Raw genomic sequence first — 26,978 nt, forward strand, 5'->3', positions numbered from 1 at the left:
GACTCTGGGTCTGTACTCGTTGGAGTTTAGAAGGATGAGGGGGGGATCTTATTGAAACTTACAGGATACGGTGAGGCCTGGATAGAGTGGACGTGGAGAAGATGTTTCCACTGGTAGGAAAAACTAGAACCAGAGGGAACAACCTCAGGCTAAAGGGACGATCCTTTAAAACAGAGATGAGGAGGAATTTCTTCAGCCAGAGAGTGGTGAATCTGTGGAACTCTTTGCCGCAGAAGGCTGTGGAGGCCGGGTCATTGAGTGTCTTTAAGACAGAGATAGATCGGTTCTTGAGTAATAAGGGGATCAGGGGTTATGGGGAAAAGGCAGGAGAATGGGGATGAGAAAAATATCAGCCATGATTGAATGGCGGAGCAGACTCGATGGGCCGAGTGGCCTCATTCTGCTCCTATGTCTTATAGTTAAACAATCAAGCCTTCTAAACTCCAATGAGTACAGGCCCAACCTACTCAACCTCTTCTCAAAAGAAAATCCCTCCATTCCCGGGATCAACCGAGTGAACCTTCTCTGGACTGCCTCCAACGCCAGTCTAGAATCATAGAATCCCTACAGTGCAGAAAGAGGCCATTCGGCCCATCGAGTCTGCACCGACCACAATCCCACCCAGGCCTACCCCCCTTATCCCTACATATTTTACCCACTAATCCCTCTAACCTACACATCTCAGGACACGAAGGAGCAATTTTTAGCATGGCCAATTAACCTAACCCACACATCTTTGGACTGTGGGAGGAAACCGGAGCACCCGGAGGAAACCCACGCAGACACGAGGAGAATGTGCAAACTCCACACAGACAGTGACCCGAGCCGGGAATCGAACCCAGGTCCCTGGAGCTGTGAAGCAGCAGTGCTAACCACTGTGCTACCGTGCCGCCCTATCTTTCCTTCGATAAGGGACTAAAACAGTTCACAGTATTCCAGGGGTGGTCTGACTGGTGCCTTGCGTAGCTTTAGCAAGATTCCCTATTTTTATATCCCATTCCCTCTGAAATAAAGGCCAACATTCCATTTGCCTTCCCTATTTCCCGCTGAACTTGCAGAGCAGCTTTTTATGATTTACACACAAGGTCCCCCAAATCCCTCCGCTTTCTGCAGTCTTTCTCCATTTAAATAACACTTCGCTTCTTTAACCTTCCGACCAAAGTGCACAACTCCACATCTTTCTAAATTATTTGATTTGATTTATTATTATCACATGTATTAGCATACAGTGAAAAGTATTGTTTCTTGCGCGCTATACAGACAAAGCATACCGTTCATCGAGAAAGAAATGAGAGAGTGCAGAATGTAGTGTTACAGTCATAGCTAGGGTGTAGAGAAAGATCAACTTAATGTGAGGTCGGTCCATTCAAAAGTCTGACAGCAGCAGGGAAGAAGCTGTTCTTGAGTCGGTTGGTCCGTGACCTCAGACTTTTGTGTCTTTTTCCCGATGGAAGAAGGTGGAAGAGAGAATGTCCGGGGTGCGTGGGGGGTCCTTGATTATGCTGGCTGCTTTTCCCCGAGGCTGCGGGAAGTGTAGACAGAGTCAATGGATGGGAGGCTGGTTTGCGTGATGGATTGGGCTACATTCACGACCCTTTGTAGTTCCTTGCTGCCTTGGGCAGAGCAGGAGCCCAGACCAAGCTGTGATACATCCGGAAAGAATGCTTTCTATGGTGCATCTGTAAAAGTTGGTGAGAGTCGTAGCGGACATAGAGGTGTTGGTGGGGCTTTCTTAACTATAGTGTCGGCATGGAGGGTGGCGGGGGGGGGGACTAGGACATGTTGTTGGTGATCTGGATACCTAAACATTTGAAGCTCTCGACCCTTTCTACTTCGTCCCTGTTGGTGTCGACAAGGGCATGTTCTCCTTTACGCTTCCTGAAGTCGATGACAATCTCCCTCGTTTTGTTGACATTATATTCCATCTGTCAAGGTTTTACTCATTTAACCTGTCTATATCCCTCTGCGTCACCCTCACCACTTGCCTTCCAGCCTACTTTTGTAACATCTGCAAATTCAGCAATAGTACCTTCACTTCCTCGATTAGGTCATTAATATAAATTGTAAATAATTGTGGCTCCAGCACTCATCCCTGCGGCACTCCACCAGTTGCAGGTATTAGAAATTGGCAAGTCATACCTTTACAGAACCTTAGTTAGGCCGCACTTGGAATATAGTGTTCAATTCTGGTCGCCGCACTACCTGAAGGATGTGGAGGCTTTGGAGAGGGTACAGGAAAGATTTACCAGGATGTTGCCTGGTATGGAGGGCATTAGCTATGAGGAGAGGTTGGAGAAACTCGGTTTGTTCTCACTGGAACGACGGAGGTTGAGGGGTGACCTGATAGAAGTCTACAAGATTATGAGAGGCATGGACAGAGTGGATAGTCAGAAGCTTTTCCCCAGGGTGGAAGAGTCAATTACTAGGGGGCACAGGTTTAAGGTGTGAGGGGCAAGGTTTAAAGGAGATGTACAAGGCACGTTTTTTACACAGAGGGTGGTGGGTGCCTGGAACTCGCTGCCGGGGGAGGTAGTGGAAGCAGATACGATAGTGACTTTTAAGGGGCGTCTTGACAAATACATGAATAGGATGGGAATAGAGGGATTTGGTCCCCGGAAGGGTAGGGGGTTTTAGTTCAGTCAGACAGCATGGTCGGTGCAGGCTTGGAGGGCCGAAGGGCCTGTTCCTGTGCTGGAATTTTCTTTGTTCTTTGTATCATCCTGAAAATGTCCCTCTCACCCCAACTCTCTGTCTCTTACTAATTAGCTAATCTTCTGTCCATGCAAATATACCAACCCCCAACATCATGGGTTCTTATATTGTTGAGTAGCCTTTTGTGTAATCCTTATTCAATGCTCTTTGCAAATCTAGGTTTATTACATCTACTGGTTCACCTTTATCTATCGTGCTCATTACCACCTCAAAGAATTCCAATAAGTTTTTTAGGCACGATTTCCTCTTCATAAAGCCATTCTGATTAAACTATATATTTCTGAAGAGTGTGGCACTCCCTCAGCACTGACCCTCTGACAGTGCGGCACTCCCTCAGCACTGACCCTCTGACAGTGCGGCACTCCCTCAGTACTGACCCTCTGACAGTGCGGCACTCCCTCAGCACTGACCCTCTGACAGTGCGGCACTCCCTCAGTACTGACCCTCTGACAGTGCGGCACTCCCTCAGCACTGACCCTCTGACAGTGCGGCACTCCCTCAGCACTGACCCTCTGACAGTGCGGCACTCCCTAGCACTGACCCTCTGACAGTGCGGCACACCCTCAGCACTGACCCTCTGACAGTGCGGCTCTCCGTCAGCACTGACCCTCTGACAGTGCGGCACTCCCTCAGCACTGACCCTCTGACAGTGCGGCATTCCCTCAGCACTGACCCTCTGAAGAGTGCGGCACTCCCTCAGCATTGACCCTCTGAAGAGTGCGGCACTCCCTCAGCACTGACCCTCTGACAGTGCGGCACTCCCTCAGCACTGACCCTCTGACAGTGCAGCACTCCCTCAGCACTGACCCTCTGACAGTGCGGCACTCCCTCAGCACTGACCCTCTGACAGTGCGGCACTCCCTCAGCACTGACCCTCTGACAGTGCGGCACTCCCTAGCACTGACCCTCTGACAGTGCGGCACTCCCTCAGCACTGACCCTCTGACAGTGCGGCTCTCCGTCAGCACTGACCCTCTGACAGTGCGGCACTCCCTCAGCACTGACCCTCTGACAGTGCGGCGCTCCCTCAACACTGACCCTCTGACAGTGCGGCACTCCCTCAGTGCTGACCCTCTCACTGTGTTGTGCTGTGGGAGTTGCTCGCAGTGTTTGAGGCTATAAGTGCATTACAGGCCCAGTTGCTATGACTACCTGATGTGAGCGGGTGATTCAGCCCCTGGTGTTGTATGAATCATTACTCCCCTGGCTTTTCACAGTGGATTTTCCTGTTCTCCTGGTTCTGAACAACCTTCTGGAACGTTCTGTTGGAGAATGAGGCTTGTGAGAATTCAGACTCCCTTGGATGCTAAAAATAGTTTCCAAACCTCTCATTCTGACCTGTTAGTGCTTTATTAACCTTGGCAGGAAAGGGACAGACTCTTAATGTGAATATTGAGGGATCCTGCTCCTGATCACTGTCCAAAGATCCCTCGGTTCGAGAGAGAGAGAGGAGAAATCAGCCAGGGATCCTGCTCCTGATCACTGTCCAGTGATCCCTGGGTCAGAGAGAGAGAGAGAGAGAGGAAATCAGCCAGGGTTCCTGCTCCCGATCACTGTCCAGTGATCCCTGGGTTAGAGAGAGAGGGGAAATCAGCCAGGGTTCCTGCTCCTGATCACTGTCCAGTGACCCCTGGGTTAGAGAGAGCGGGGAATTCAGCCAGGGTTCCTGCTCCTGATCACTGTCCAGTGATCCCTGGGTTAGAGAGAGAGAGGAAATCAGCCAGGGATCCTGCTCCTGATCACTGTCCAGTGATCCCTGGGTTAGAGAGAGAGAGGAATTCAGCCAGGGTTCCTGCTCCTGATCACTGTCCAGTGATCCCTGGGTTAGAGAGAGAGAGGGGAAATCAGCCAGGGATCCTGCTCCTGATCACTGTCCAGTGATCCCTGGGTCAGAGAGAGAGAGAGAGGGGAAATCAGCCAGGGATCCTGCTCCTGATCACTGCCCAGTGATCCCTGGGTTAGAGGACATTGTAAGAAGTCTCACAACACCAGGTTAAAGTCCAACAGGTTTATTTGGTAGCAAATACCATAAGCTTTCGGAGCGCTGCTCCTTCGTCAGATGGAGTGGAAATGTGCTCTCAAACAGGGCACAGAGACACAAAATCAAGTTACAGAATACTGATTAGGATGCGAATCCTTACAACCAGCCAGGTCTTAAAGGTACAGACAATGTGGGTGGAGGGAGCATTCAACACAGGTTAAAGAGATGTGTATTGTCTCCAGACAGGACAGCCAGTGAGACTCTGCAGGTCCAGGCAGGCTGTGGGGGTTACAGATAGTGTGACATAAACCCAACATCCCGGTTGAGGCCATCCTCATGTGTGCGGAACTTGGCTCTCAGTTTCTGCTCAGCGACTCTGCGCTGTCGTGTGTCGTATTCCCAGCATCTCTCCGGCTGTGAGGTACTGGTGATATTCAGTCAATGTTCTATAAGGTTTCCTACATTACACAGTGTGTACACTCCAATAAATTACTGTATTGCCTCTGAAACACTTAGAATCATCGAATCCCTGCAGTGCAGAAGGAGGCCATTTGGCAGCGACCACAATCCCACCCAGGCTCTATCCCCGTAACCCCACACATTTACCCTGCTAATTCCCCCCTGACACTAAGGGGCAATTTAGCACGGCCAATCCACCTAACCCGCACATGTTTTGGACTGTGGGAGGAAACCGGAGCACCCGGAGGAAACCCACGCAGACACGGGGAGAATGTGCAGACTCCGCACAGACAGTGACCCGAGCCGAGAATTGAGCCCGGGTCCCTGGCGCTGTGAGGCAGCAGCGCTGACCCACCGTGCCGTCCCTTTGAACTCCCTGAGATTGTGAAAGTTGTCCTCAGTGCCCTTCTGTCCGTCTGTGACGATGCAACAAATCCACTGGTGATGAATTTGTTTCACAAAGGAGGTAATAGGCGATATGTCAATGCATTTGTTTCCCCGGCCCCACTAGCTGATCACAAAGGAACATTCAAGGATTCAGTGTTGTCCATCTACACAGAGGCACATGGGTCAGGAGCAGACTGGCTGGTAAAGATCAGAAGCCTGGACACAGGCCGAGATTTCACCTGGGCCTGTGTTGCTCAGTGTGCCTTGGACAGGGAGAAGCCTGGATACAGGCCGAGATTTCCCTGGGCCTGTGTTGGTCAATGTATCTTGGAGTTGGAGAAGCCTGGATACAGGCCAAGATTTCACCTGGGCCTGTGTTGGTCAGTGTGTCTGGGACAGGGAGAAGCCTGGACCAGGCCGAGATTTCCCTGGGCCTGTGTTGGCCAGTGTGCCTTGGACAGGGAGAAGCCTGGATACAGGCCAAGATTTCCCTGGGCCTGTGTTGGTCAATGTCTTGGAGTTGGAGAAGCCTGGATACAGGCCGAGATTTCCCTGGGCCTGTGTTGGTCAATGTCTTGGAGTTGGAGAAGCCTGGATACAGGCCGAGATTTCCCCAGGCCTGTGTTGCTCAGTGTGTCTGGGACAGGGAGAAGCCTGGATACAGGCCGAGATTTCCCTGGGCCTGTGTTGCTCAGTGTGTCTGGGACAGGGAGAAGCATGGATACAGGCCGAGATTTCCCCAGGCCTGTGTTGCTCAGTGTGTCTGGGACAGGGAGAAGCCTGGATACAGGCCGAGATTTCCCTGGGCCTGTGTTGCTCAGTGTGTCTGGGACAGGGAGAAGCCTGGATACAGGCCGAGATTTCCCTGGGCCTGTGTTGCTCAGTGTGTCTGAGACGGGGAGAAGCCTGGATACAGGCCGAGATTTCCCCAGGCCTGTGTTGGTCAGTGTGTCTGAGACGGGGAGAAGCCTGGATACAGGCCGAGATTTCCCCAGGCCTGTGTTGGTCAGTGTGTCTGGGACAGGGAGAAGCCTGGACCAGGCCGAGATTTCCCCAGGTCTGTGTTGGTCAGTGCGGCCTGGTGATGGAGTCTGCGTGTCTAGGCAATCACTGTCCGCTCTCGCAAGACAGAAACTGAAGTCACGGTGGGCCTTACGTCAGCCGCCGTGGAGAAACCGTCCCCTCTCTCTCCGGAAGGAGTGACTCATTGTTTTTGCTCTCTCGGGAATTCTGGGTGACATCATCGCCAAGGGGGTGGTGATGGATCCCGTTTCTGTTTGAATACATTAGTTTCGTTCCAACCCTGATGCATCAGTGACGTTCCTGGGGGACGGGGGAGGGGGGGAGGGGGGTGGGGTGGCGGCAGCGGGGAGAAAACAAAATGAGAGAAACAGAGTTTGGAGATAGAAACACAAAAACATGGAGAGCAAGATGGAGAGAAAGAGAGAGAGAGAGACAGAGAGAGAGAGACACAGAGAGAGAGAGAGAGAAAGAGATAGAGACAGAGAGAGAGATAGAGAGAGACAAAGGGAGACAGAGAGAGAGAGAAAGAGAGAGAGAGAGAGAGCGAAAGAGAGAGACAGAGACAGAGAGAGAGAGACACAGAGAGAGACAGAGATAGAGAGACATAGAGAGACAAAGAGTGATAGAGACAGAGAGAGAGATAGAGAGAGACAAAGGGAAACAGAGAGAGAGAGAGAAAGAGAGACAGAGAGAGAGAGAGACAGAGAGAGAAAGAGAGAGAGAGACAGAGAGAGAGAGAGAGACAGAGAGACAAAGAGAGAGAGAGAGTGACAGAGACAGAGAGAGATAGAGACGCAGAGAGAGAGAGAGGGTGAGAGAGACAGAGATAAAGAGAGAGAAAGAGAGACAGAAAGAGAGACAGAGAGAGAGAGACAGAGAGAAAGAGAGATAGAGAGAGAGAGAGACAAAGAGAGACACACAGAGAGAGAGAAAGAGAGACAGAGAGAGTGACAGAGACAGAGAGAGATAGAGAGACAGAGAGAGTGACAGAGACAGAGAGAGATAGAGAGACAGAGAGAGAGAGACAGAGATAGAGAGAGAAAGAGAGACAGAGAGAGTGACAGAGAAAGAGAGATAGAGACAGAGAGAGAGATAGAGAGAGGCAAAGCAAGACAGAGAAAGAGAGAAAGAGAGACAGAGAGAGTGACAGAGAAAGAGAGATGGTGACAGAGAGAGAGATAGAGAGAGACAAAGGGAGACAGAGAAAGAGAGAAAGAGAGACAGAGAGAGTGACAGAGAAAGAGAGATGGTGACAGAGAGAGAGATAGAGAGAGACAAAGGGAAACACAGAGAGAGAGAGAAAGAGAGACAGAGAGAGAGAGAGACAGAGAGAGAGTGACAGAGACAGAGAGAGATAGGGAGACACAGATAGAGAGAGAGAGAAAGAGGGATAGAGAGAAAGAGACAGAGAGAGGGAGAGACAGAGAGAGAGAGAGACAGACAGAGAGAAAGAGAGACAGAGAGAGAGAGAGACAGAGATAGAGAGAGACAGAGATAGAGAGACAGAGATAGAGAGAGACAGAGATAGACAGAGATAGAGAGACAGAGATAGAGAGACAGAGAGAGACAGAGAGAGACAGAGATAGAGAGAGACAGAGATAGACAGAGATAGAGAGAGACAGAGATAGACAGAGATAGAGAGAGACAGAGATAGACAGAGATAGAGAGACAGAGAGAGACAGAGATAGAGAGACAGAGAGAGATAGAGAGAGACAGAGATAGAGAGAGACAGAGAGAGACAGAGGACAAAGAGAGACAAAAAGAGACAGAGACAGGAGGAAAGAGATAGACAGAGGAGATACAGTGAGAGGGAAACAGGGAGAGAGAGGCAGAGAAAAATAGAGAGAGGGAGACAGCCAGAGGCAGGGCGAGGAAAAAAGAAATAGTCAGAGGGAGAGAAAGAGACAGAAAGAGAGAGAGAGGGAAGACATGGTGGCACAGTGGTTAGCACTACTGCCTCACAGCGCCAAGGAGCCGGGTTCAATTCCGGCCTCAGGTCACTGTCTGTGCGGAGTCTGCACATTCTCCCCGTGTCTGCATGGGTTTCCTCCCACAGTCCAAAGATGTGCGGGTTAGGTGGATTGGCCGTGATAAATTGCCCCTTAGTGTCAGGGGGATTAGCGGGGTAAATATATGGGGTTACGGGGATAGGGCCTGGGTGAGATTGTGGTCGGTGCAGACTCGATGGGCCGAATGGCCTCCTCCTGCACTGTAGGGATTCTATGAGAGCAACACGGTGGCACAGTGGGTTAGCACTGCTGCTTCACAGCGCCAGGGACCCGGGTTCAATTCCGGCCTCAGGTCACTGTCTGTGCGGAGTCTGCACCTTCTCCCCGTGTCTGCGTGGGTTTCCTCCCACAGTCCAAAGATGTGCGGGTTAGGGGGATTGGCCGTGATAAATTGCCCCTTAGTGTCAGGGGAACTAGTTAGGGTAAAAACATGGGGCTATGGGGATAGGGCCTGGGTGGGATTGTGGTCGGTGCAGACTCGATGGGCCGAATGGCCTCTTTCTGCACTGTAGGGATTCTATGACTCTATGAAAGTGGCAGAGTGAGAGAGACAGAAAAAGGAGAGGGAGGGAAAGAGTGAGAGAGAGAGAGAGAAGCAGAGCAAGTGTGAGAAAGATGGGGAGGAGGAGAGAAAGAGAGGGGGTAACAAATATACAGAGGGAGAAGGAGAGAGGGAGGGAGAGAGAGAGAAGGAGCGAGGCAGAGGGAGGGAGAAGGAGAGAGAGAGAGACGGAGGGATAAAGAGGGAGATGGAGGGAGAAGGGGAGAGGGAGGGAGAGAGGGAGAAGGGGAGAGGGAGGGAGAGAGAGAGAAGGAGCGAGGCAGAGGGAGGGAGAGAGAGAGAAGGAGCGAGGCAGAGGGAGGGAGAAGGAGAGAGAGAGAGACGGAGGGATAAAGAGGGAGATGGAGGGAGAAGGAGAGAGACAGAGAAAGAGGGAGGGAGAAGGAGTGAGGCAGAGAGAGGGAGGGAGAAGGAGCGAAGCAGAGAGAGGGGGATGGAGGGAGACACAGGGAGAAGGAAAGAGTAGAAACAGACAGAGAGAGTGATGTGGAATACTGATATTGTCTGAGGGATAGAAAGGACTGAGGACAGGTACAGATGTAGTGATGGGATTAACCCTCGCTGGGGGTGGGGGGGATTAACCCTCGCTGGGGGTGGGGGGGATTAACCCTCGCTGGGGGTGGGGGGGATTAACCCTCGCCGGGGGTGGGGGGGATTAACCCTCGCTGGGGCTGGGGGGGATTAACCCTCGCTGGGGGTGAGGGGGGATTAACCCTCGCCGGGGGTGAGGGGGGATTAACCCTCGCCGGGGGTGGGGGGGATTAACCCTCGCTGGGGCTGGGGGGGATTAACCCTCGCTGGGGGTGAGGGGGGATTAACCCTCGCTGGGGCTGGGGGGGATTTAACCCTCCTTGGGGCTGGGGGGGATTAACCCTCGCTGGGGCTGGGGGGGATTTAACCCTCGCTGGGGGTGAGGGGGGATTTAACCCTCGCTGGGGGTGGGGGGGATTAACCCTCGCTGGGGCTGGGGGGGATTAACCCTTGCTGGGGCTGGGGGGGATTTAACCCTCGCTGGGGCTGGGGGGGATTTAACCCTCGATGGGGGTGGGGGGGATTAACCCTCGCTGGGGGTGGGGGGGATTTAACCCTCGCCGGGGGTGGGGGTGATTTAACCCTCGCTGGGGGCGGGGGGGATTAACCCTCGCTGGGGGTGGGGGGGGATTTAACCCTCGCTGGGGCTGGGGGGGATTTAACCCTCGCTGGGGATGAGGGGGGATTTAACCCTCGCTGGGGATGAGGGGGGATTTAACCCTCGCTGGGGGTGAGGGGGGATTTAACCCTCGCTGGGGGTGGGGGGGATTTAACCCTCGCTGGGGGTGAGGGGGATTTAACCCTCGCTGGGGGTGGGGGGGATTTAACCCTCGCTGGGGGTGAGGGGGATTTAACCCTCGCTGGGGGTGGGGGGGGATTTAACCCTCGCTGGGGGTGGGGGGGATTTAACCCTCGCTGGGGGTGAGGGGGGATTTAACCCTCGCTGGGGCTGGGGGGTGATTTAACCCTCGCCGGGGATGAGGGGGGATTTAACCCTCGCTGGGGCTGGGGGGTGATTTAACCCTCGCTGGGGGTGGGGGGGGATTTAACCCTCGCTGGGGCTTGGGGGGATTTAACCCTCGCTGGAGTGAGGGTGATTTAACCCTCGCTGGGGATGAGGGGGGGATTTAACCCTCGCTGGGGGTGGGCGACTGTTAGGGGTTCAAATGGACGGGAGGGGGTACAGGCACCAATTTAAAAATGGCCATGATACTTAGCCGCTCTCCCAGCAGCCTCTGTGTGTGTCCACAGGGCCACGTTACTGGAGTCGGAGAGTCCGCAGACACACGGGACTCAATCCCAACACAATCCGACCACAGTTAATACAATCACCAGGCAGGAGTGTTCCCTCCCAGCCGGGGAACACTTCAGCGGTCACGGGCATTCGGCCTCTGATCTTTGGGTAAGCGTTCTCGAAGGCGGCCTTCACAACACACAACAGAATCGCTGAGCAGAAACTGATAGCCAAGTTCCGCACACATGAGGACGGCCTCAACCGGGATATTGGGTTCATGTCACACTATCTGTAACCCCCCACAACTTGCCTGGGCTTGTAAAATCTCACTAACTGTCCTGGCTGTGGACAATTCACACCTCTTTAACCTGTGCTTAACGCTCTCTCCACTCACATTGTCTGCACCTGTAAAGACTTGATTACCTGTAAAGACTCGCATTCCAACCATTATCTTGTGATCGAGTTTGTGTCTGTATATGCCCTGTTTGTGAACCCAAATCCTGCACTCGCCTGATGAAGGGGCGGCGCTCCGAAAGCTCGTGCTACCAAATAAACCTGTCGGACTTTAACCTGGTGGTTGTGGGACTCCTTACTGAACAAAAACAGAAAAATGGACAGCGTGTGGGTTAATCGCTCGACCACAGGCCCGTCCCTCACCCCTCTGCAAGGAGAGGGCAACAGAGATCGCAAATCTTCCTCCATCGAATTGAGCCAGGAAATCTGGGGGGTAAATATCTTCCCTGGTGAGGGGGTGGGGCGGGGGGGGGGGGGGGGGGGGGGCGCGGGGGCAGGGGGGTGGGGTGTGTGCAATGAGGGAGAGGGATGGATTGTCCCTGAAAGGTAAAGTGTTCCGTAAATACACGCATACCCGGCACTAAAGCTTCCTGACTCGATTCCGTAACTGTCTGACAACTTTAACTTGGGAGTTAATCATCAGCCGAGGACCCTTGTTAAAACTTAACAGTTGAGTGAGAGTTTTCCCTGAATAAAACAGCGTCTCTGTTCCCAGCATGCCTCAGTGCGCTATGTGGCCTGTTACCTCAGGCCTTGAGTCACTTCAGGTAGACTTGTCCGCAACCTGCCTGAGATACAACAACAAAACTTTTCAATCAGTACCTCTCTCACTTTCTGGGAGTGAGAGCATTTTGGGGTGAAGTCCGACCCCCCAAGAGACATGAACACAAAATACAGGCCCACTCTCGCCAGTGCAGTGCGGAGGGAGTGCCGCACTGTCAGAGGGTCAGTGCTGAGGGAGTGCCACACTGTCAGAGGGTCAGTGCTGAGGGAGTGCCGCACTGTCAGAGGGTCAGTGCTGAGGGGGCGCCGCACTGTCAGAGGGTCAGTGCTGAGGGAGTGCCGCACTGTCAGAGGGTCAGTACTGAGGGAGTGCCGCACTGTCAGAGGGTCAGTGCTGAGGGAGTGCCGCACTGTCAGAGGGTCAGTGCTGAGGGGGCGCCGCACTGTCAGAGGGTCAGTGCTGAGGGAGTGCCGCACTGTCAGAGGGTCAGTGCTGAGGGAGTGCCGCACTGTCAGAGGGTCAGTGCTGAGGGAGTGCCGCACTGTCAGAGGGTCAGTGCTGAGGGAGTACCGCACTGTCAGAGGGTCAGTGCTGAGGGAGTGCCGCACTGTCAGAGGGTCAGTGCTGAGGGAGTGCCGCACTGTCAGAGGGTCAGTGCTGAGGGAGTGCCGCACTGTCAGAGGGTCAGTGCTGAGGGAGTGCCGCACTGTCAGAGGGTCAGTGCTGAGGGAGTCCCGCACTGTCAGAGGGTCAGTACTGAGGGAGTGCCGCACTGTCAGAGGGTCAGTACTGAGGGAGTGCCGCACTGTCAGAGGGTCAGTGCTGGGGTGGGATTCGAACCTGGAGCTGTGGTTCCGAGGCAGGGACACTAACACATTGCTCCACTCGACCTGTGTGACTGTAACAAAGGGAAACCCTCGCTCTTCCTCCTCCTCGACCTGTCAGCAACCTTTGACACACATCGATCACCCTGTCCTTCTCCAACACCCCTTCCACTGTCACCCAGCTGGATAGGGCTGCTTCCCCCTGGTTCCAATCACCAGCCAGGGACACTCGTGAGGTTCACCCTTGGGACGCCAGCCAGAGTTCTGGTCTCCACATCGTAAAAGGCACTGGAGAAGGTGCAGAAAAGATTAGCAATCGGAACGGAAAGGTTCTAACTATCAGGAAAGGTTGTCTGCATGGGTTTCCTCCGGGTGCTCCGGTTTCCTCCCACACTCCAAAGATATGCGGGTTAGGTGCATTGGCCGTGCTAAACTGACCCTTAGCGTCAGGGGATTAGCAGGGTAAACACGTGGGGTTATAGGGCCCGGGTGGGATAGTTGTCGGTGCAGGTTTGATGGGCTGAATGGCCTCCTTCTGCATTGTAGGATTCTATAATTTTATCTCTGTAACCTCTTCCAGCCCCTACAACCCTCCCTATGTCTCTAACCTCCCTCAGCCCCTACAACCCTCCCTATCTCTCTAACCTCCCTCAGCCCCTACAACCCTCCCTGTCTCTCTAACCTCCCTCAGCCCCTACAACCCTCCCTGTCTCTCTAACCTCCCTCAGCCCCTACAACCCTCCCTATCTCTCTAACCTCCCTCAGCCCCTACAACCCTCCCTATCTCTCTAACCTCCCTCAGCCCCTACAACCCTCCCTATCTCTCTAACCTCCCTCAGCCCCTACACCCCTCCCTATCTCTCTAACCTCCCCCAGCTCCTACAACCCTCCCTATCTCTCTAACCTCCCTCAGCCCCTACAACCCTCCCTATCTCTGTAACCTCTTCCAGCCCCTACTACCCTCCCTATCTCTCTAACCTCCCTCAGCCCCTACTACCCTCCCTATCTCTCTAACTTCCCCCAGCCCCTACAACCCTCCCTATCTCTCTAACTTCCCTCAGCCCCTACAACCCTCCCTATCTCTCTAACCTCCCCCAGCCCCTCCTACCCTCCCTATCTCTCTAACTTCCCTCAGCCCCTACAACCCTCCCTATCTCTCTAACCTCCCCCAGCCCCTACAACCCTCCCTATCTCTCTAACCTCCCTCAGCCCCTACAACCTTCCCTATTTGGAATGCTGCGTCCAGTTCTGGTCGCCACACTACCAGAAGGACGTGGAGGCTTTGGAGAGAGTGCAGAGAAGGTTTACCAGGATGTTGCCTGGTATGGAGGGTCTTAGCTATGAGGAGAGATTGAGTAAACTGGGGTTGCTCTCCCTGGAAAGACGGAGGATGAGGAGCGACCTAATAGAGGTGTATAAAATTATGAAGGGCATAGATAGGGTGAACAGTGGGAAGCTTTTTCCCAGGTCGGATGTGACGAACACAAGGGGTCACGGGTTCAAGGTGAGGGGGGCAAGGTTCAACACAGATGTCAGGGGGACGTATTTTACACAGAGGGTGGTGGGGGCCAGGAATGCACTGCCAAGCAAGGTGATTGAGGCGGACACGCTGGGATGGTTTAAGACTTATCTAGATAGCCACATGAACAGACTGGAATAGAGGGATACAAACGAATGGTCTAGTTGGGCACATGAGCGGCACAGGCTTGGAGGGCCGAAGGGCCTGTTCCTGTGCTGTATTGTTCTTTGTTCTAAGTGCAAAGATGTGCGGGTTAGGTTGATTGGCCATGTTAAAATTGCCCCTTAGTGTCCTGAGATGTGTAGGTTAGAGGGATTAGTGGGTAAATGTGTAGGGATATGGAGGTAGGACCTGGGTGGGATTGTGGTCGGTGCAGACTCGATGGGCCGAATGGCATGTTTCTGCACTGTAGGGTTTCTATGATTCTATGATTCTATTTCTATAACTTCCTGCAACCTCCCTATCTCTGTAATCTCTTCCAGCCCCAATCACCCTCCCTATCTCTGTAACCTCCTCCAGGCCCAATAACCCTCCCTATCTCTGTAACCTCCTCCAGCCCCTACAACTCTCTCTATCTCTGTAGCCTCCTCCAGCGCCCTACAATCTTCCCTATCTCTAACCTCCTCCAGCCCCCACAATCCTCCCTATCTCTGTAACCTCCTCCAGCCCCCACAACCCTCCCTATCTCTGTAACCTCCTCCAGACCTTACAATCCTCCCTATCTCTGTAACCCCCTCCAGCCCCCTACAATCCTCTGTAACCCCCTCCAGCCCCTACAACCCTCCCTATCCCTGTAGCCTCCTCCAGCCCCCTACACCCCACCCTATCTCTGTAACCCCCTCCAGCCCCTACAACCCTCCCTATCCCTGTAGCCTCCTCCAGCCCCCTACACCCCACCCTATCTCTGTAACCCCCTCCAGCCCCTACAACCCTCCCTATCCCTGTAGCCTCCTCCAGCCCCCTACAACACTCCAAGATCTCTGCGCTCCTCCAATTCTAGCCTCCTATCCCTCGATTACCCATCCCTCCAACTTTGACTTCAGCTGCCTGGGGGGGGAGGGTGGTGGTGGCCCAAAACACTGGAATTCCCTCACAGAATCCCTACAGTGCAGAAGGAGGCCATTCAGCCCATCGAGTCTCCACTGACTCCCTGACCGAGCAGCGACTTCAGGAAGCGTAAAGGGGAACATGCCCCTGTCTACATCAACTGGGAGGAAGTAGAAATGGCCGAGAGCTTCACATTTTTAGGTGTCCAGATCACCAACAACCTGTCCTGGTCCCCCCCATGCCGACACTATAGTTAAGAAAGCCCCACCAACGCCTCTACTTTCTCAGGAGACTAAGGAAATTTGGCATGTCAGCTACGACTCTGACCAACTTTTACAGATGCACCATAGAAAGCATTCTTTCTGGTTGTATCACAGCTTGGTCTGGGCTCCTGCTCTGCCCAAGACCGCAAGGAACTACAAAAGGTCGTGAATGTAGCCCAATCCATCACGCAAACCAGCCTCCCATCCATTGACTCTGTCTGCACTTCCCACTGCCTCGGGGAAAAGCAGCCAGCATAATCAAGGACCCCACGCACCCCGGACATTCTCTCTTCCACCTTCTTCCGTCGGGAAAAAGATACAAAAGTCTGAGGTCACGAACCAACCGACTCAAGAACAGCTTCTTCCCTGCTGCCGTCAGACTTTTGAATGGACCTACCTCGCGCTAAGTTGATCTTTCTCTCCACCCTAGCTGTGACTGTAACACTAGATCATAGAATCATAGAACCCTACAGTACAGAAAGAGGCCATTCGGCCCATCAAGTCTGCACCGACCACAATCCCACCCAGGCCCTACCCCCATATCTCTACATATTTTACCCGCTAATCCCTCTAACCTACTCATCTCAGGACACTAAGGGGCAATTTTAGCATGGCCAATCAACCTAACCCGCACATCTTTGGACTGTGGGAGGAAACCGGAGCACCCGGAGGAAACCCACGCAGACACGAGGAGAATGTGCAAACTCCACACAGACAGTGACCCGAGCGGGAATCGAATCCAGGTCCCTGGAGCTGTGAAGCCGCAGTGCTAACCACTGTGCTACCGTGCCGCCCTACATTCGGCACTCGCTCCTTTCCTTCTCTATGAATGGTATGCTTTGTCTGTATAGCGCGCAAGAAACAATACTTTTCACTGTATCCCAGTACATGTGACAATAATAAATCAAATCCTTCTCCCCTATGTACTCTATGAACGGTATGCTTTGTCTGCATAGCGCGCAAGAAACAATACTTTTCACTGTATCCCAATACATGTGACAATAATAAATCAAATCCTTCTCCCCTATGTACTCTATGAACGGTATGCTTTGTCTGCATAGCGCGCAAGAAACAATACTTTTCACTGTATCCCAATACATGTGACAATAATAAATCAAATCCTTCTCCCCTATGTACTCTATGAACGGTATGCTTTGTCTGCATAGCGCGCAAGAAACAATACTTTTCACTGTATACTAATACTTAGAACATAGAACATAGAAAGCCACAGCACAAACAGGCCCTTCGGCCCACAAGTTGCGCCGATCACATCCCCACCTCTAGGCCTATCTATAGCCCTCAATCCCATTAAATCCCATGTACTCATCCAGAAGTCTCTTAAAAGACCCCAACGAGTTTGCCTCCACCACCACTGACGTCAGCCGATTCCACTCACCCACCACCCTCTGAGTGAAAAACTTACCCCTGACATCCCCCCTGTACCTACCCCCCAGCACCTTAAACCTGTGTCCTCTCGTAGCAACCATTTCAGCCCTTGGAAATAGCCTCTGAGAGTCCACCCTATCCAGACCCCTCAACATCTTGTAAACCTCTATCAGGTCACCTCTCATCCTTCGTCTCTCCAGGGAGAAGAGACCAAGCTCCCTCAACCTATCCTCATAAGGCATGCCCCCCAATCCAGGCAACATCCTTGTAAATCTCCTCTGCACCCTTTCAATGGCTTCAACATCTTTCCTGTAATGAGGTGACCAGAACTGCGCGCAGTACTCCAAGTGGGGTCTAACCAGGGTCCTATAAAGCTGCAGCATTATCTCCCGACTCCTAAACTCAATCCCTCGATTAATGAAGGCTAGTACGCCATACGCCTTCTTGACCGCATCCTCCACCTGCGAGGCCGATTTAAGAGTCCTATGGACCCGGACCCCAAGGTCCTTCTGATCCTCTACACTGCTAAGAATGGTACCCTTCATTTTATACTGCTGCTCCATCCCATTGGATCTGCCAAAATGGATCACTACACACTTATCCGGGTTGAAGTCCATCTGCCACTTCTCCGCCCAGTCTTGCATTCTATCTATGTCTCGCTGCAACTTCTGACATCCCTCCAAACTATCCACAACACCACCTACCTTGGTGTCGTCAGCAAACTTACCAACCCATCCCTCCACTTTCTCATCCAGGTCATTTATGAAAATGTGACAATAATAAATCAAATCAACAAAGAACAAAGAACAGTACAGCACAGGAACAGGCCCTTCGGCCCTCCAAGCCCATGCTGCTCCCTGGTCCAAACTAGACCATTCTTTTGTATCCCTCCATTCCCACTCCGTTCATATGGCTGTCTAGATAAGTCTCAAATGTTCCCAGTGTGTCCGCCTCCACCACCTTGCCCGGCAGCGCATTCCAGGCCCCCACCACCCTGTGTGTAAAATATGTCCTTCTGATATCCGTGTTAAACCTCCCCCCCCTCACCTTGAACCTATGACCCCTCGTGAACGTGACCACCGACCTGGGGAAAAGCTTCCCACCGTTCACCCTATCTATGCCTTTCATAATTTTATACACCTCTATTAGGTCACCCCTCATCCTCCGTCTTTCCAGTGAGAACAACCCCAGTTTACCCAATCTCTCCTCATAACCAAGCCCCTCCATACCAGGCAACATCCTGGTAAACCTCCTCTGTACTCTCTCCAAAGCCTCCAAAGAAAATCAAAGAGATTTTCCAGTCCTCTCTCCTGCTTTAAGTGTTTCCTTCAAGCATATCCCTGATAATAATCACACTGTGTTTTGGGTTGATTTTATTTTTGGTTGGAGGGGAGGTTCTACCTGTACCCTGGGACACATTCCTGGGTGGGGAAATGTGAGGATGTTTGTTTGAGTGGCAGGGAACCAAATAAATCTCCCACTCACAATCCCGAAACTCAGCCTGGTTTCCTCATCGAAACCTGGTGCGCGTTCCCGAGGAGTCTATAAATAGGTGAAGGTGGGGCAGGGGCCAGGTAGAAGGCATCTGGAGTTGGAACAGGAGTAGCAGACAACAAGAAAAGAAAGCCAGAGCAAGGACTTAGCTGCACGCCTGCTGGAACAAAGTTTGCCAAAAGTTTACTTTTTCCAGCTAAAAGTTTGGGGACAAGTGTCTGAAACAAGTCCGTTTCAGGTGTTTGGTGGATTTCGCTTCCCTGTTTCAGTCCTTGGTGGATTTCGCTTCCCTGTTTCAGGTGTTTGGTGCATTTCACTCCCCTCAGTTCCAGCCATGGCCAATTCGGGGCTACAGTTACTGGGCTTCACTCTCGCTTTGCTGGGTTTGGCAGCCCTGGTCGCCAGCACCATAATGCCCCAGTGGAAAATGTCCAGTTACGCCGGGGACAACATCATCACCGCCCAGGCTATCTACATGGGGCTGTGGATGAACTGTGTGTATCAGAGCACCGGGCAGATACAGTGCAAGGTGTACGACTCCATCCTGGCGTTGGGAGGTAGGTTTTCCACCTGATGTATTTATGTGCTGCGTATCTGCGCTTGTTTGTGTGTGTGTCTGTCTCTCTGTGTCGCTGTGTGTTTTTGTCTCTCTCTCTCCGTGTGTGTCTCTGTGGCTCCGTGTGTGTGTGTCTCTCTGGCTTGCTGTCCTCTCTGTGGCTCCCTCCGTGTGTATTGTCTCCCTGTGTGTGTCTGTGTCTGTCTCCCTGTGTGTGTCTGTGTCTGTGTCTGTCTCCCTGTGTGTGTTCCCCAGAAGACGGAACTAACTAGCAAATTCCCTCAATAATGTAGACTCCAAGATTTTGGAAGCATGTTTATCATTTCTTCTCAAGCTGTGTGTGTGTCCCTATACTCTGGGTTTGTGTGAGACTGTGTGTGTGTCCCTATACTCTGGGTTTGTGTGTGTGTGTCCCTATACTCTGGGTTTGTGTGTGTGTTTTTGTCCCTATACTCTGGGTTTGTGTGTGTGTTTTTGTCCCTATACTCTGGGTTTGTGTGTGTGAGACTGTGTGTGTGTGTGTGTGTTTTTGGTTGGGTTTAAATTGGTGATTAAAGTATTTCCTTTAAAGAGAGGATCTTTCCGGTGTTTTAGTCAGTGACCTCTCCGGCCAGCTCTGTGTTAAATCTCCCCTTTCCTGGTTGGATTGAAACAAAGCCACCGCCTCAAACTGGGCGCATTGGGATTAAAAACTTTCAGCCGGTTCCTGTACCAGGGGGAGGGGGAATTCAGCAACAGTGTGTGTGTGTGTGTCTCTGTCCTGATATACACTCCCTCAACTCTGGGCTGAGGTTATTGAGAAACCCTGTTGGGATTAATTCTGGGGCCACGATTATCATTGCCCTGGGAGCCATCTTGTGTGTGTGTGTGTGACCCTGTACTCTGGGTTTGTGTGTGTGTGACCCTGTACTCTGGGTTTGTGTGTGTGTGACCCTGTACTCTGGGTTTGTGTGTGTGTGACTCTGTACTCTGGGTTTGTGTGTGTGTGACCCTGTACTCTGGGTTTGTGTGTGTGTGACCCTGTACTCTGGGTTTGTGTGTGTGTGACCCTGTACTCTGGGTTTGTGTGTGTGTGAGCCTGTACTCTGGGTTTGTGTGTGTGTGAGCCTGTACTCTGGGTTTGTGTGTGTGCGACCCTGTACTCTGGGTTTGTGTGTGTGCGACCCTGTACTCTGGGTTTGTGTGTGTGTGACCCTGTACTCTGGGTTTGTGTGTGTGTGACCCTGTACTCTGGGTTTGTGTGTGTGTGACCCTGTACTCTGGGTTTGTGTGTGTGTGACCCTGTACTCTGGGTTTGTGTGTGTGTGACCCTGTACTCTGGGTTTGTGTGTGTGTGACCCTGTACTCTGGGTTTGTGTGTGTGTGACCCTGTACTCTGGGTTTGTGTGTGTGTGCCTGTACTCTGGGTTTGTGTGTGTGTGACCCTGTACTCTGGGTTTGTGCGTGTCTGTCCCTGTACTCTGGGTTTGTGCGTGTGTGACCCTGTACTCTGGGTTTGTGTGTGTGTGACCCTGTACTCTGGGTTTGTGTGTGTGTGACCCTGTACTCTGGGTTTGTGCGTGTCTGTCCCTGTACTCTGGGTTTGTGTGTGTGTGTCTGTGGCGTTATCTTATCTCACCAATGAAATTATAACACAAATATTGATAAACCCCCAGTTGTTTGATGTCTGATTAATTCTACAATCTGGCGATAAAAGAAGTCATAAACAGCATTGTTTGACTAAGATACCAGACAAGAGCGTGCGATCGGGCAGTGTTTACTGTAGAATGGGGCTGGGATTTCAGGATCTTCCCTGGGAGGAGGAGGCAGTGTGTGTGGGGTTGTACTGCTGTACACCTGAGGGGCAGTGGGAATAGATGGTGCCCTAGTTCTCACTGGGCCAAAGGGCAACTCTTAGAGGGGGGGATGGGTTTGGTGTGAGCTAGGCCAATCGGGAGAATGTTCCATCTCCCCAGGGGGGGGGGGGGGTCTAGGGGAATCTATTTCCCGCTTTGATTGCAGCGCGGGAGAGATCCCCGTCCCACTCACGTGTGGGGTGGTGGGACTTGGGTAGTTTTCGCCATGTTGGCCCTATGGTGGGCAGGGGGAGTGCTGACATTCCCCGTGGCGTGTGGGTGGGTATCGGGCAAGAATCAGGCCATGGGATACATTGGGGAGAGTCCAGAACCTGGGGGTCACAGTCTGAGGATTCGGGGTAGACCATTTAGGATGGAGATGAGGAGACATTTCTTCACCCAGAGAGTGGTGAGTCTGTGGAATTCATTACCACAGGAAGTAGTTGATGCCAAAACATTGAGTGTATTCAAGAGGCGGCTGGATATAGCACTTGGGGCGAACGGGGTCAAAGGTTATGGGGAGAATCTGGATTAGGCTATTGAGTTGTCTGATCAGCCATGATGGTGATGACTGGTGGAAGGAGAGAGATTGGGCACCTAACTTGGGGTGGATGGGCACATGGTGCCCCTGTTCTACCTTGGGGCACTTATCAATTGGTTCATTGGGGTGTTGCCCACTCTCAGTTAAACCACCCTCTAACCAACCCCCTCCCTCGCTCGCTCCAACCAATCTGGATGAGTCACGGTACCGGTGGTTGGTTCGAGACCTGGTGCCACCCAATCACGGGCAGGGATGTGTTTGACTCTCTCGACATGAAGAGTTACTCTCCGAGGGGATGGTGGGGAGAGATCGGACCCAATGCCCCCCCCCCCCCTCAATTCCTGACATTGGGATAATGTTACTACCACATTGGGGTTCCCCCGCTCCCTCCCCTTATCCCTGTTGGGAATCCGAATCTCAAACTTCCCACCCGCCATCATCTTGTTCGCTTCCCAGACGCCGGTATTGACAACAAATGTATTGCCCATCCGTGGAGAGGGTGGTGGCAAGGGCACACTCCCCCCACCACTGGGTGGCTTGCTGGGGTCTGGAGTCCCGTTTGGGCCAGCCCGGGTCAGGGTGGCGGATTTCCGACTCGGGTGGCGAAGAGGAGAAGAAAGAGAGAAAGGCCACTAGTGAACTCCCAGATGGAAAATTCCGGAAGTTTTGCAATCGCTGCCGATGAGATGGGCGGCACAGTGGGTTAGCACTGCTGCCCCACAGCGCCAGGGACCCGGGTTCGATTCCCAGCTCGGGTCACTGTGCGGAGTCTGCACGTTCTCCCCGTGTCTGCGTGGGTTTCCTCCGGGTGCTCCGGTTTCCTCCCGCAGTCCGAAAGGCATGCTGGTTAGGTGGATTGGCCATGCTAAATTGCCCCTTAGTGTCAGGGGGACGAGCAAGGGTAAATAAATAGGGTTATGGGGATAGGGCCTGGGTGGGATTGTGGTCGGTGCAGACTCGATGGGCCGAGTGGCCTCCTTCTGCACTGTAGGGTTTCTATGATTCCATACACGTGACTCCAGCCCCACAGCCAATGTGGGGTTGACTCTTAACTGTCCTCTGAAATGGCCGAGTGAGACACTCAGTTCAAGGGTGATGAGGGATGGGCAATGAATGCTGGGCCCAGTCACTGTCTGCGTGGAGTTTGTACATTCAACCCGTGTCTGCGTGGGTTTCCTCCGGTTTCCTCCCAGTCGGATTGGCCATGCTTAAATTGCCCCTGACTATCCAAAGATGTGCGGGTCAGGGGGATTAGTGGGGTAAATGTGTGGCCTTCCAACAACGTGGGGTGAAGGTCTGAGTAAGATGGGTTTTTTTTCTTTGGAGAGTTGGTGCAGACTCAAATGGGCCGAATGGCCTCCTGCACCGTAGGGATTGTATCGTTGCTGAGACTGGGGGTGTGAAGGGCAGAGTAGGAATTGAGATATCCACTCCATCTGACGAAGGAGCAGCGCTCCGAAAGCTTATGGTATTTGCTACCAAATAAACCTGTTGGACTTTAACCTGGTGTTTGTGAGACTTCTTACTGGGGTAGGAATTGCCAGGGTTGGGGTCAGTGCAGGGGACAACAGAGTGTTGAGTGAGTGAGGTACCGTTGGAGGGAGGGAGCAGCAAGTGTCGGAGGGGGTGTGAGGGAGGTGCAGTTGGAGGGGGTGAGTAGGGCTGTGGGAGGGTATAGAGGAGGCAGAGTAGAAGGCGGTGGGGGTTCCAGGAGGCTGTCTGTCTCTGGATAATATTGAGTTGGCCGCCATTCTTTTCCTTCCGGCCTCTCGTGTTTCTGAGCACAGAGGGCAGTGGGAAAATGCAAATGGCCGAGGAGGTGGTGGAAGGGGGGGGGAGGGGGTGAAATCTGAGTGAGCTGAAGAAGAGAACTTTCCGGTTCGGGCTGGTATTGGCCACACCTTTGTGAAACCAGGAAGCTGTTCTCGTTTCCACCGCAGGTGGCTGAGAGTCCCTGTGTCATAGAAATCATAGAAACCCTACAGTGCAGAAAGAGGCCACTCGGCCCATCGAGTCTGCACCGACCACAATCCCACCCAGGCCCTACCCCCATATCCCTACATATTTTACCCACTAATCCCTCTAACCTACGCATCTCAGGACACTAAGGGGCAATTTTAGCACGGCCAATCAACCTAACCCGCACATCTTTGGACTGTGGGAGGAAACCGGAGCACCCGGAGGAAACCCACGCAGACACGAGGAGAATGTGCAAACTCCACACAGATAGTGACCCAAGCCGGGAATCGAACCCGGGTCCCTGGAGCTGTGAAGCAGCAGTGCTAACCCACTGTGCCACCGTGCTGCCTGCTACCGTGCTGCACCGTGTGGGTGCGTCTGTCTCCCCGTGGGTGGGTGTGGGTGCGTCTGTCTCCCCGTGGGTGGGTGTGGGTGTATCTGTCTCCCAGTGTGTGCATCTCCCTCTGTGTCCCTCTGTGTGGGGGGGAAGGGGGAGAAACCTCTTCTATTTTTATCATTATCCACTTCTGCGTTCTGTCTGAAATCTGTCGCCTGTACCCCACCCCCCTAATCATAGAATCCCTGCAGCGCAGAAGGAGGCCATTCAGCCCATCGCGTCCGCACTGACCACAATCCCACCCAGGCCCTATTTCTGTAACCCCACATATTCACCCTGCTAATCACCCTGACACCAAGGGACAATTTATCACGGCCAATCCACCCAACCCGCACATCTTTGGACTGTGGGAGGAAACCGGAGCACCCGGAGGAAACCCACGCAGACACAGGGGTGGGGAGAATATGCAAATTCCCCCCCCTCCCCACAGACCCCTGCTTGTGTATCTACCCCATCCCGTTTTTCTTCCCTGCCTTAACACCACTCAGCAGCAGAGTGTGTCCTGGCACTTGGAGGAGGCCATTCGGCCCATTGCCTTGTCTGGAGCAGCTCCCCGATCACTCCGCCTTTTCCTGACGTGGCAGAGTGGCTTTCCTCCGGGCGGAATTGCTCCTCCACCTTAACCCGCACCTCTTTGGACACGAAGGGGCAATTTAGCACCCAGTTTTGGGCAAGTGGATGGGGGAGGGCAGTAGGGAGGAGGAGTTGAGTTCCCCCCCAACCTCGGGGCAATCCTTGATCAATATTTACCCCGCAACCAAGACCACGTTTGTTCTTTAAAAAAAAAGATAAAAAACCTTCAACAATGTTTGGATAATTGTCTATGGGATCTTGCTGTGCGGTGTCTGCATTGCTTCCTCCGTTACACATCTGGGGAGGAGAGTGGTGGGGTGGGGACAGTTCCTTATTGGCAGTGTAACGTTTTAGGACCTCCCTGGGGTTGTAGCTCCCATTCTGACCCCTCTAGATCCCACCCCCCCGTCCCCAGTTGTCTGTCTCATTGCGACATTGCGAATGTAATCTGTAACTAACCGATAGACCGTGACCACAAGTTTCACTGCCGTTTCTCCCACACCAGTGACCTTTCTTTTTGGCTGTCTCCAACCCTGGCCCAGGGGCTGTCTTGGAGCTTGAGGAATGCAAGGCCGTTTCGCCCCGCCTGCCTGTACCCACGCTGTGACAGAGAGGGCGTTTCATGACTTTTCCCAAAGCCTGACGCGTCCCCCAAGCCTCCCACCACCAGCGAGGCCTCTTTAAAGTGTTAAGGCCCCCCCCCCCCCCCCCCCCCCCCCTGCCCTTCCCCTTCCTCGCTTTGAAACCATTGCAGTACAGGGAGGCCGTTCGGTCCATCTAACCCAAGATCTCCCCTCCAGGGGTTAAACTACAAGGGCACATTGCACAGTAGGGTGGCAAGGTGGTTGGCACTCGCAGCACCAGGGACTCGGGTTCAATTTCACCCTCGGGTCACTCTGTGGAGTTTGCACCTTCTCTCCATGTCCCAGGTGCACGGTTTCTTCCCACACCCCAAAGATGTGCAGGTTAGGTGGATTGGCCGTGCTAAATTGTCCCTGAGTGCCCAAAGATGTGTAGGTTAGGGGGATTGGCCATGCTAAATTGCCCCTGAGTGCCCAAAGATGTGTAGGTTGGGTGGATTGGCCATGCTAAATTGCCCCTTAGTGCCCAAAGATGTGCAGGTTAGGTGGATTGGCCGTGCTAAATTGTCCCTGAGTGCCCAAAGATGTGTAGGTTAGGGGGATTGGCCATGCTAAATTGCCCCTGAGTGCCCAAAGATGTGTAGGTTGGGTGGATTGGCCATGCTAAATTGCCCCTTAGTGCCCAAAGATGTGCAGGTTGGGTGGATTGGCTATGCTAAATTGCCCCTGAGTGCCCAAAGATGTGCAGGTTGGGTGGATTGGCCATGCTAAATTGCCCCTGAGTGCCCAAAGATGTGCAGGTTAGGGGGATTGGCCATGCTAAATTGCTCCTTAGTGTCCAAAGATGTGTAGGTTGGGTTGATTGGCCATGCTAAATTGCCCCTGAGTGCCCAAAGATGTGTAGGTTGGGTGGATTGGCCATGCTAAATTGTCCCTGAGTGCCCAAAGATGTGTAGGTTGGGTGGATTGGCCGTGCTAAATTGTCCCTGAGTGCCCAAAGATGTGCAGGTTAGGGGGATTGGCCATGCTAAATTGCCCCTTAGTGTCCAAAGATGTGTAGGTTAGGGGGATTGGCCATGCTAAATTGCTCCTTAGTGTCCAAAGATGTGTAGGTTGGGTTGATTGGCCATGCTAAATTGCCCCTGAGTGTCCAAAGATGTGTAGGTGAGGGGGATTGGCCATGCTAAATTGCCCCTTCATGTCCAAAGATGTGTAGGTGAGGGGGATTGGCCATGCTAAATTGCCCCTTAGTGTCCAAAGATGTGTAGGTTAGGTGGATTGGCCATGCTAAATTGCCCCTTAGTATCAGGGGATTAGCTGGGTAAATACATGGAGTTATGAGGATAGGGTGGGATTGTGGTCGGTGCAGTCTCGATGGGCCAAATGGCCTCCTTCTGCACTGTAGGGATTGAGTATTCCCTTGATCACTGGGGAGGCTGATCTAATTGAGGTGTTTAAGGTGATTCAAGGATTTGATGGAGTCGGGAGAGAGACTATTTCATCAAGTGTGTTTTGGGGGGAGGGCAGGTGGAGAGAAAGGGGCAGAATGGGGGGGGGGGGCAGAAACGTTGAGTGGGAATCCGGAACCTTCCCCCGCAAGCACCTGGGGTAGGGGGGCAATTGGAAATTTTCGAAACGGAGAATGAAAGTGATAAACTGGGGTTGAGGTGCTGATAGTATGGTGGAATGGGCTGAATGGCCTCATCCTAAAGGAAAGGGGTTTGTGCTAGACTTTGGGGGGTGTGGGGCATGGTGGGGGAAGGAACTTTGACGTGGGATTGGCAGGGTGGGTTGAGTTGGGGGTTCCCCAATGTCTGTTGGGTTGACATTCTAACCTTTTCCCCATTCTCTCTCTCTACAGCCTCGCTTCAAGCCACCCGTGCCCTGATGGTAGTGGGCATTGTGGTCGGGGTCCTGGCAGTGGGCATCAGCACAGTGGGCATGAAGTGCACCAAGTGTGGTGGCGATGACAAGGTCAAGAAGTCCCGCATTGCCATGGGTGGCGGCATCGCCTTTATCTTGGCAGGTGAGTTCGCTGGGGGTAAATCCCCATTCTGAGGGGGTTCCCGCGGTGTGGGTCTGACTGCG

The 26,978-nt window shown here is 52.9% G+C and overlaps 1 protein-coding gene across 1 annotated transcript in view; it reads left to right on the forward strand.

The window, feature by feature from the left end:
• Positions 1–26,978, forward strand: part of LOC144487054 (claudin-7-like) — a 161,324-nt gene that overhangs the window by 122,082 nt on the left and 12,264 nt on the right. Inside the window, exons 2-3 of the mRNA XM_078205101.1 lie at positions 18,775–19,005; positions 26,752–26,916. Coding sequence (XP_078061227.1) covers positions 18,783–19,005; positions 26,752–26,916 — 388 coding nt within the window. The 5' untranslated portion in view covers positions 18,775–18,782. The remainder of the gene's footprint in view (positions 1–18,774; positions 19,006–26,751; positions 26,917–26,978) is intronic.

This window comes from Mustelus asterias, unplaced genomic scaffold (assembly GCF_964213995.1).
Source record: "Mustelus asterias unplaced genomic scaffold, sMusAst1.hap1.1 HAP1_SCAFFOLD_562, whole genome shotgun sequence".
NCBI classification, from domain to species: domain Eukaryota; kingdom Metazoa; phylum Chordata; class Chondrichthyes; order Carcharhiniformes; family Triakidae; genus Mustelus; species Mustelus asterias.